General features: G+C 41.0%; 1 protein-coding gene across 3 annotated transcripts; it reads left to right on the plus strand.

Moving 5' to 3' along the window:
- Nucleotides 1-595: 595 nt before the first annotated feature.
- Nucleotides 596-10954, plus strand: LOC128748447 (cytohesin-1-like). 3 transcript variants are annotated; one of them, XM_053847253.1, is made up of 12 exons: nt 596-766; nt 4797-4879; nt 6452-6516; nt 7626-7692; nt 7802-7920; nt 8056-8249; nt 8469-8617; nt 8693-8804; nt 9538-9614; nt 9688-9759; nt 10164-10318; nt 10396-10954. In XM_053847253.1, exons 1-12 carry the CDS (start codon nt 739-741, stop codon nt 10472-10474), a joined length of 1200 nt encoding a protein of 399 aa, XP_053703228.1. In that variant the 5' UTR covers nt 596-738; the 3' UTR covers nt 10475-10954. The 3 variants fall into 3 exon arrangements, with proteins under 3 accessions (XP_053703228.1, XP_053703247.1, XP_053703238.1); XM_053847263.1 differs by lacking the exon at nt 596-766 and adding an exon at nt 2749-2912 and having other exon boundaries at nt 8693-8805; nt 9536-9614; nt 10396-10950; XM_053847272.1 differs by lacking the exon at nt 10396-10954 and having other exon boundaries at nt 8693-8805; nt 9536-9614; nt 9987-10241.
- Nucleotides 10955-11185: the final 231 nt, after the last annotated feature.

Below are 11185 nucleotides of genomic sequence, written 5' to 3' on the forward strand. Positions count from 1 at the left end.
AGATAGACAGACAGATAGATAGATAGATAGATAGATAGATAGATAGATAGATAGATAGATAGAGAGACCGACAGACAGACTGATAGATAGATAGATAGATAGATAGATAGATAGATAGATAGATAGATAGATAGATAGATAGATAGATAGATAGATAGACAGACCGATAGATAGATAGATAGAGAGACCGACAGACAGACCGACAGATAGATAGATAGATAGATAGATAGATAGACAGACAGACAGACAGACAGACAGACAGACAGACAGACAGACAGACAGACAGATAGATAGATAGATAGATAGATAGATAGATAGATAGATAGATAGATAGAGAGACCGACAGACAGACCGACAGATAGATAGATAGATAGATAGATAGATAGATAGATAGATAGATAGATAGATAGATAGAGAGACCGACAGACAGACCGATAGATAGATAGAGAGACCGACAGACAGACCGATAGATAGATAGATAGACACGTATTCCCCCAGCTAATTGGCTACAGCAGAACGCGTTCAGGAATCCTTCTTTTTGATTGGCTGGCGCACAGAGTAACCACGCCCAACCCATCCTGCCGTGACACCGGCTGTCTCTGGAGACAGTTGTCATTCACTCTAACGGGACCTGAGCTTCGAAGTGTGCATCGTCTGGCATTTGAGCGAATTAAAAAAGTTCGCATTTCACTGTTTGGCCTACAGTGCGCGCTTGGCGTTGACCGGCAACAAGGAGAAATGGTTCTCAAGTCCGAAGACGGAGTTGGTAAGTTCAAGTGTCGTTTTCCCCCCCGTGCTAACCTGTTTAGCTGATTAGCAGCTAGCGTCATCTGGCGCTACGTAAACAAACTTTGAATAAATGTTTTCTCTGTAGTTTGAGTTTGCTGTGGATTTTACTTTGTTTTGATTGTAAGCGGTGACACCAACAAGTGCTGGTTCGTCCGTTCGTGTCATCAGAACATGTCAACTTACACAAGGATCCGTTATGATTATTAATCTGGAACCGAGCCAGGCCTGATTCTACTCGGCTCCATCCATGACTCCAGAAATGAAACCAGAGCTGCCATTTGTCTACGCGTGAATGATTGGATTTCATGGATTTTCGATAACTCGTGACCTAACAGTTAAAATTAGGATACATGGCTGTTTGAATGAGTTTCAAAACGTTGTTTTCATCGTGCAAAGTTGTTGAAATGTACTCTCTTGGATGAAAAATGAGGGGGAAATGAGCTCCATTCATTTTCTTTCAGTTTTTATCTATCTATCTATCTATCTGTCTGTCTGTCTGTCTGTAGGTAGATGCTAAAGTAGTTGTGGTGCATTGTTTTTTGTATTTGTCGTATGTCTGTGGAAGTAGGAGTCTGATCCAGGTTTGTTAATTCTATTTTACCCTCTTCCTGTGTCCTCGTGTTTTTACTTTTACCAATATTTAGTCATGAAATACTAGAGGACACCACGGGGGACTGATTTCTCTCTTGACAGAACAGAAAACAAAATGTATTATTTTTAAAGTTCTGTGAATAACTGTGTGAAGCATTTGGTTTCATTTTATATTTGTGTTTAACTAGTTAAAAGGCCTCAGTAATTGTTGCACATGGACTTGACCACATTTCATGTAAAATGTCGCTTTCTCTGCGCCTGAGAACACTGCTGGTTTTTCCCCACTGGACTTTGGCGCCTGAAGGCTTAGAGCAATGTGATGGTTGTGTTTAGCATAATCAGTGGATTATAACAGTGTTGAGCTTGTTAGCCTCAAACCACGACTTTTTGAATACACAAGTATTCCACTGTGAAAAACACTGGTCACTGTTTGAACATTTCCTATCATGTTTTCAGGCATATAGGAGTTGTCTTGGGGGCCAGATGAGCTGTCACCCCGTGGGATAGAGGGCTACACAAAGGAGTATAGTTTGTTTTAAAAAATAAACCTCTGGGAAATACTATGTAGCACAATATGTTGATAACTGGTGCTGAGTACACTGATCATTGGTTCCTTCCCTGTAGTTGGGTGTGGGTTTTATCAAGGGTTTCCATTGTTTTCACAAAACACTTTTATTAAGGTTCCTTCTGCACCAAATAATAGTTTATTTTATTAAAGATTCTATTATATTAAAGATTCTGAGGAGTCTTCGCTCTCTGACAAGGTCCATTCTCCTTTTTCCCTTCACTTGCGTATGTATTTATTCTCAATTGGGAAACAAATGGTGATCAAGGGCGAATATGACTGCATTACTTATTTTGGTCCTGAAACAGGAAGACCATTTCCATTGTGATCATGAGAATTTCCACAATGCAAAAGTCACATTTTAATGGAATGATGTGAAGATTGTCTTTGCTACTGGTTGTTAGCGTAACATTATGTTTGTTCCATTTAAGGTTTAGTTCCATTGTAGTTCATTTATTTTCAACTTCTTTCTGAAATAAATTGCATGTAAAAAAGTGAACATGTCGCTATTAATAAGTCAATCACTTGGAATGAAATAGCTCATCGCTTGACAAAGATTTGTGTTAAAAATGTGATTTGGTCATGCACTGTGCATTTTTTTCAAATGATCATATAAAATGTTGGTTTAAAATAAATATAAAATGTTGGTTTCAAAAAAATCTTATCATGGCGCTCGGGTGCCCACATGAGGGAGCCTGCATGATTCTTTACTCATTGATAGTAGAAGGTGAAGGGAGGAGCTGAAGTGAAGAAGTGGGTGTCGCTGTTGTAGGGTCCCCCACCCACCCACACTTGGACCTTCATTCAGCTGCTGGCCGCCTTCCTGTCCTCTCAGCTTAGCTGGGTCAAGTGCTTTAGGACTTGAATTTCAATGGATTGTTGCCGCTGTCTATTGTGGATTTAAGGTTCTGGACTGAACTAGAGAGTCAGACTTTCTCTTGGACATGATCCATATACGATTTCTCCGGTATGTCCCTGATGTGTTGCTATTCACTGCATTGTCCCTGTATTTGTTCATCTTTCTTTGGAAACAGTATTCAAGTATCAGCTGTGTTTCGTGCTCACAAGCTGCTGTGTGTCTGGAAACTTTAATATGTTTGTTGCTTGGAGCAGCTGGTGAACAGCAGCAATGCTTTGACATGGTGTCCCGTTACTCAGAAGACAAAAACACATTTGGTGACCTTCAAACTAAGTAGAGAGGCTCAGCTGCAGTTGTTCTGTCTCATATTTACATTTTGGTTATGGTTAATGCGCCCGATTTGGGTTCCCATGACGATGGCTATTTGTGTGCGACGGGGTGATTCAGTATCTATGTATGTTGGTTAAATCTGTGTCCAATAGGGCTGAGCGTTTTTTGTTTCATTGCTTGTCTGTTTTTATTTATTTATTTTTTTTTATTTTTTTTAATATCATATCGGTTTGCGCCACTTTTTTCATTCATTAGTGTTCTTACACAGATTTATCCCTGATCGTTCCAAAAGTGCAAACTTCTATAAACCCTTTGTGTGCTTAATATACCCTTCCTGAATGAAGTGATTAATACTAAATTAAATGCTCAATAAACACACATTTATGTAAGATGTCAAGTCCAACCTTATTTACACATCTCAGTTGTTTGTGGGAGCTTTCACCCATATTCTCAGAACTGAAGTTACATTCAGGTCACTACAATGTGTGAAATCTTAATTTTCATTCTCATAGGTTTTTCCCCTTTGTTTTCTTCACCTTTCATTGAGTCCCACTTCAGCTCGGTGTCGGTGCACATTTTGAACTGTCATGGCCGACTTTAGCAGACAGTAAACTTAAAAGAATAGAACTAACTCCTTATTAGTAGCAGGGTTGTTCATGCATGTCGGCAGCCACTGTACAGTGTGTACACACAGTGCCAAAATAATAAATGCTGAACAATAAACAAAGTGGTTATTTGTGTTTGAGGCCAGCTAGCTTTGTTTTTAGAGTGATCTTGGTAAATATATCATTACTATACTATTGTTATTTTCTATCACATTTGTAATGTTTGCTTATAGTAACAACATGTTCTATTAGTACAGTTGTAAGAGTGATAATTAATTTTGATCCTGTACTTGAATTATTTTTTCCAGTTATCACTCATTAGCTCATTTGTTGCTGGGTAACATGCCTTCATGAGGGACATCTTATCTTTCTCATCTGTCCATGATGGCCAGCTGCGATTAAGTGACCTCAAAGCCACCTGTTTGCAAATATTATCTCCTTAAATCTTTAATGGTTAAGCTTCTGTGTTGATGCAGTTACAGTTGCTGTAACTAACTAAAAAAAAAAATATAATATCTAAATATAGGCTCAGTGGCAGAAGTGCTGAAGAAAAAAAGACATGTTTCTCTCCATTATTCTTATCATGCCACCACTGGCTGTGTGCATGTGTGCGCACAGGAGTAAGGGAGGTTGGGTGGAGGACAGTGTTAGTAGATGCCAATCTTATCTGAAGTTTGCCAGAATTTTGTTACTGTCGGTGACACTGTGGCACTGTTTGTGTTATCACAAATACAACCAAGTGTAAAAGTAATGTTCTGTGTCAAACAATTCAAGAATAAACAGAGCTAAATATTAAGACGATATGGGAATGGTTTGTGGTGTAAAAATGTGTTTGAATAGACTAATTTCTATGATAGTTTCCATGGTAGATTTGTATTAAAATCATTTGCACTCACACAAACTCTCCATTATTAGCTGAAAGAATAAGACGTATGTAGGGCCTTTTGGTGGCTCACAGAGGTTGCTATAGTGACTTAGACCAGCAAGATTGTCGTGGGTGTGTGTGCATGGTTGGACATGATAAAAATAAACATACTTTTTCATCTCTGTCTTGCAGTGCCTGATGACCTCAGTCCAGAAGAAATCCAGGAGCTGGAGAGCATCCGGCGCAGAAAGCAAGAGTTACTGCAGGACATACAAGTAGGAACACACGGACTCTTGAAACATTATTAGTCCATACCAACATATGATTGGTTTAACATAGACATATTGACATCAACCCTCTTTTTTAAGTGTGACTTCTGTCTAAAGTTATAAGAATTTGTTATTATCTCAAGTTTGCACTCTTGCCTTAGCAATATGTAATATTTCAATGTTTGATGAAATACAGTCATTTAAAATATGTTATTGTACATTGAATCATGTGAATGGCCCCTTTCTATTAATTGAAAGTTATTAAATTGAAAGCAATGTTTAATTCTGTCAGCTGTTACTGAGCACAATATAATTTTAAAACTATGCACATTAAAATTATGCAAATAGATTCTATTCACGAGCAAGTACATTTTTCTTTGTTTTTGTGTGTGCAGCTTCTTGGTTTTATTCTTGGAGGATTGATGCCTTAGCCATGAACTTCACAGATTTTTCTGTAAACTCATTTCTTCACTTGGAGAATGCTGGGCATGTGAATCCTTGGAGGGGCAGATTTTATCACCCTACCCTTTGTTTTACCATCACATGGCCAACCGCATGGCCTTCTGAATATTTTCCTCCTCCTGTGTCTACACCAACGTGTTCAGGGAGTAGGAGAGCATTGCTTATTCAAGATAAATCATTGTCTTTGAGGTTCTTCCAGGAGTAAACGGTTAACCAGGTATTACTGGACTCAAATTTGGAGGTAAAGAGTAATATGTAAATGTTCATTGAGATTACAAATAAGGGATTTGTTTATCTGACATTCGCTGTAATCCAAAGGTTATATCTTGTGTGCTGAAACAGGATAAAGTATGAAGCGTGTGAAGCTAGATCAGGGGAGGGACCATTTAATATTTAACCAATAGCCAGTGGTTCTAAAGTCTTTATCTATAAAGACTCGAGTATTTTGTATTATCTAGTCATGGCTAGCATGACAAACTTTGAAGCAGACAAAGACAAACACCCTCAGGCAGCAGAGCGCTAGATTGATGGAGCTTATTAGCAAGGTCGACTCTGTCTTCCCCCAGAGGCTCCTGAGCAATGAGCCATGAAATATTCCAGTAATGGAGACGGAGGACGGCGTCTTATAACAAGAGGGCGTCTCAGTGAAAATGCAGACGTCTAAGTGGTCAAGGTTTTGCCATGTGATTCTAAACTTGTATACTCTAATCTCTATATTTATCTCCATTATTGTTTCTGTCAGCTCAGTCTTTCTCCATCTGTTTGTCACTGCCTAAGTCTTTGATCCTTCATGTCTACACCCGTTTGACTCCCACAGAGTGGGGAGGAAGGGGCGGGCCGGGGCGGGGTGGAGGAGGTGAATCTGGGTCAGGACAGAGGAGAGGGACTCCGAAGTGAAGGGTGGTCTTGTTGACCCCTGAACAGGTGCTTCGGCTCCCATAGTGGATTTTCTATAAACCCATCTGACTTCTGTTAAGGATGAAGCCGTTGTGATTCGCTCTAACTCAACTTGTCACGAGATGTTCAGGAGGCAACTAAAACATGAGCCACTGTGTTGTGATCTGCTATGACAAGATTTTCTTCAGTTTGTTAATGTTTTTGCGTCTTTCCTCTCAGAGGCTGAAGGATGAGATTGCAGAGGTGACCAATGAGATCGAAACTCTGGGACAGACAGAAGAGAGGTAAAGTACTGGTATTCTGATTGTAAACAACACTAGATCATGAAAGTAGAAGTTTTTTGCTGTTCAGACGCTGTGCAGATGATATCTCAGCACTGCTGTGAGACAGAGAGAAATGACGCAGTGCTGAGTCATTCTGAAATGTAAACAAAGAGAAAAAAGGGTGACCACGCACCGCACCCTAGTATTTTGAGATCACATGCCCATTTCAGTTCCATATGTAGCTGCCACTAGGGTGCGCGAGGCTATTCAGTTCTGCTTCATTCATGGATTGGTCATGCAAACAGTTGCATGCAGCTCTGCCTCTGTCACTGAGAGAGCTCAACAATGTTTACGTAGAGTGGGGGAGGCTAGTATTGTCCACCAATGAGTACAAATACAGTGCTGTGTGCAATGTTAGCATCACTACCTGCGTCAGAACCTCACAGGAGCAGATGCACATGCAGCGTTCTGAGTCTGATAGCTGCTTGTTGGAGAGTTGATCAGTGCTTAAGAATTGTCGTGGATTCACAGATCCTGACATCACAGTTCAGAGCCATGACAAGTCATTGAGATGAAAGTGCATGAGTGGTTTTCTGCAAGACCTTCAGTGCACCTGGTCCAACTGCCCCCTGTTTGCTGCAGTGGGAGACTCCTGCAGCCTCCATTTCCAAAAACAAACTTAATTTTAGGACTAGTTTTAGAAAAGTGCTCGTCTTCCTTGCTGCTGCTTTTCAAGACAATATTTAGACGCGGTTAAAACTGTGAAGTCCATCCATCTTTGACGTCTAGTGCAGACCCCATGATCCTCAGAACGTTATATGTAAGCTCACTTTTAGATATAAATTAGTCATTGACACTTCATCTAGATGACTTGAAAACATGTACAACCATAATAGTGGTTGCAGGGGAATTTAAGTGTTATGATAGAATATGCTCCAGTGAGAAGAGAACTTTCTGTTGTCATATTGAAATGCCGCAATGATTTCCATTTTATTTTTTTGGTTTAGCATTATGCATTAATTTAACCTTTAATTAAATTTAAAGAAACATCTAACATTCCATTTTGTTTCTCTATGTTTCTACCGGTGTGATAAAAACACACTTGTTGCTAATGCTTATTCATATTTTAGAAAAAGCATGCAGAGGAACAAACAGATGGCCATTGGCCGAAAGAAGTTCAACATGGACCCAAAGAAGGTGAGTAGTACTCGATCTCTTTTTACACTCACTCCTTAGTTGTTTGATCTCACATTGATCATTAAAAGGATTTTACAAATCAGGTGTGGGCTTTGATGTTCCTTCTCAGGGCATCAGGTTTTTGATTGAGACTTCACTCCTGAAAAACACCAGCGATGACATCGCCCAGTTTCTCTACAAGGGCGAGGGACTGAACAAGACAGCCATCGGAGACTACTTAGGGGAGAGGTCAGTGACCCTGCGTCAGGGTGTATTGTTTGATAAGAACAAATGGTGGGTGATGCTCTGCTTTATGCAGTTGCCCTTTCATGGCTGGCATTGCTCATTATGACTTTTCTCTTCTTTTCACATCATATGGTGCAGAGATGACTACAACATCCAGGTCCTGCACGCCTTCCTGCAGCTGCACGAGTTCTCAGACCTGAACTTGGTCCAGGCCCTCAGGCAGTTCCTGTGGAGCTTTAGACTTCCTGGTGAAGCCCAGAAGATCGACCGCATGATGGAGGCTTTCGCCCAGAGATACTGTCGCTGCAACCCTGGCGTCTTTCAGAGCACAGGTGGGTCGGAACCACCACATGAAACACAGCCTTTAGCATTTTGTCCTCTTTGGGAAACATACCTGAAGGGACCTGAAGATAAACCGTTTTTAAGGGTTCTTGTGGTGTATTAAAATCGAGATGAAATACTAGCAACAAGATAACTCCTTTATTTGGGCTCAAAGAATCCATAATCCTGAAAAATCCCTCTCAAAGCTCTACTTTCTTCACTCTCTGCAGATACGTGTTACGTGTTGTCCTTCGCCGTCATCATGCTAAACACCAGTTTGCACAATCCTAACGTCAAAGACAAACCGACCGTCCAGAGATTCATAGCCATGAACCGGGGAATCAACGACGGAGGGGACCTGCCTGAGGAGTTGTTGAAAGTGAGCTCAGATTCACATGCCGTTTGTTGACTGTGGCAAGTGCTTTTTTCACCTTTATCATCTCTCCCATGTAAGAACCTGTACGACAGTATCAAGAACGAACCTTTTAAAATCCCAGAGGACGACGGCAACGACCTGACACACACTTTCTTCAATCCAGACAGAGAAGGGTGGCTGCTCAAACTGGGTAAGCGCTGCTGCGCCCTCTACTGGACGCAGATGCTCAGCTGACCCAGGGCTTAAGGAGGAAGTTATAGTTAGAAAGCCACTAAGGGGAAACAAGTCAACCATAATTTATATGTTTAGATTAGATTCATTAAAAATTTCATTTTATTGACAAAGAAAGTCAGATATTTTGCAGACTGACATCCATTGTTCACCATGAATCAAGAGGATGCTCTGTGTAATGCATTGAACTTCATATAGAGTTATTGGCACAGAAACGGTAATTCTTCTTCTGTTTTTTTAATATTGTGCCTTACTTAAGTTGGACAAATCTTCCATTTAGCATATGATTACGTTGGACCGCTTTCCATTTTCGTTGAGTTTCAAATTGCCTTTCATCACAACTATGTAAATCACGACAAACCTTTGTTCATTTATTGATTCTTTTCTTCTTGTGTTTCATGTTTTGACTCCAGGAGGTATGTATTTAACACACATCCTCTAACTTCCTGCTTCAATGCTGCTTTGGCCTTTGAGCTGCTCCGCTTGTCTCTGAACCCTGGTGTCTGCTGCTGCTCCTCTGCATATTTAACATATGCAATTGCTTCAACTCATGTTTGCATCACTGCTGTGTGGTTTCATTGTGAATAATAGTCTCACCCCTGCTGCTGCTGCAGCTCACTGCTCACCACATCCTTGTCGAACACTCTCACCTGTCTACTGAACTTGAGATCTGACCGTCACTTTCTTTCCAGGTGGACGAGTCAAAACCTGGAAGAGACGCTGGTTCATCCTCACAGACAACTGCCTCTACTACTTCGAATTCACCACAGTCAGTATTCCTCGATTATCTGTCAGCACAGATTATCCAAACATCATATTTGTCTCCCCCTGCTGTCCACTAGGATAAAGAACCGAGAGGAATAATCCCTTTGGAAAATCTCAGCATCAGAGAAGTGGAGGACTCAAAGAAACCGGTAAACTCCTTCAGATTCTGGTTTCAGCTAAATAGATGCTTTTACTCAACTATCTGGTTTGTGATGTACAGTAGTTGTGGCTAGCCAGCGTTGCAAGAATAATCTGTTGAAATGTCAAGTTAACACGTCTCGCTCACCTCCCTCATCTGACCTTGATGTCCTCCGTTACTGCACCTTATCATGGACCACAATTGTTGCCTCCCTTAACCTTCTACCTCCATCTCTAGTCCTAACTTCGTCTGGCCTCCCTAACGTTGCCTCCAAACTTCTCCACCTGAGCTTGTCCCTCTGATGTACTTGGTTCTAATCTTGTTCTTCCTACTCAGGTAGACAGATACCAAGCTGTTGTCACAGCTGAGATAAAGAGAGATGCTGATGTCTCATGTGGATCTCTCTTCAAACAGAACTGTTTTGAGCTCTACATCTCAGACCATAAAGATCAGGTGATCAAGGCCTGCAAGACGGAGGCGGATGGCCGAGTGGTCGAGGGAAACCACACAGTCTACAGAATCTCAGCTCCGTCCATGGAGGAGAAAGACGAGTGGATCAACAGCATCAAGTGAGTCACACGGGAAGGAAACAAAAATGACATTCGTCCCACTTCGGTTGTTCACCACTTCTGTGTCTCACCCGCAGAGCTGCCATCAGCAAAGATCCTTTCTACGAGATGTTGGCTGCTCGGAAGAAGAAGGTTTCCACTCTGAAAGGGTTGTGAGAAACCTGGACCTGAATGTTTCACTTGCACACAAAACTAGTGGAGGTTAAGAGACTGTGGCTGCATCCACTGTGTTCCTCTTTTTTTGTAACAACAGTGGCTCTTCTGATGCGGCGTTAAGATGAGCTTTCAATAAAAGCCACTCCACGATAATCAACTGGAGGTTCTGACTTCTAAAAGGCCAAATTCCTGAATAGAAATGAAGAACTTGTTTCCACAGCGACCTGGATGCAAATGACGACAATCTGCTGAACTGACAGATGAAGTGACTCCTCTCCAATCCGAATTGTTTACTCAGACGGCTGTCGAAGGTTTGTGTCTCCTGCTGATGACTGTTGGCCATCTGTTTGTTTTCTATTTATTCATTCTCCTTTTGTTATTTATTGTTTGATTGGTCACATTAAATCAGGATCTCAGGCCGTGTGTGTTTTCACATTGTCCCTTCTGCTTAAAAAAGCTGCTGTATGTGAGTTTGCAATATAGAACTGAAGTATTATTCCGTGGCTGAAACTGAGATCATTAGGATTGTTCTTAAAATTGACAACATACCAAGATCATGAACAAAGGTGCAGTCACATGAGGCCATGGGGAATCAATAATTAAATCTGCTGCAATGGTTGTGGAAATATGTACTTCCTCAAAATGTTACAGTGATCTGATCAATTAATATGCTTCCGTTAATTTATTGGGTTTATTGGGCACTGTTACTTC

This window comes from Synchiropus splendidus, chromosome 1 (genome assembly GCF_027744825.2).
Source record: "Synchiropus splendidus isolate RoL2022-P1 chromosome 1, RoL_Sspl_1.0, whole genome shotgun sequence".
Lineage (NCBI taxonomy): Eukaryota > Metazoa > Chordata > Actinopteri > Syngnathiformes > Callionymidae > Synchiropus > Synchiropus splendidus.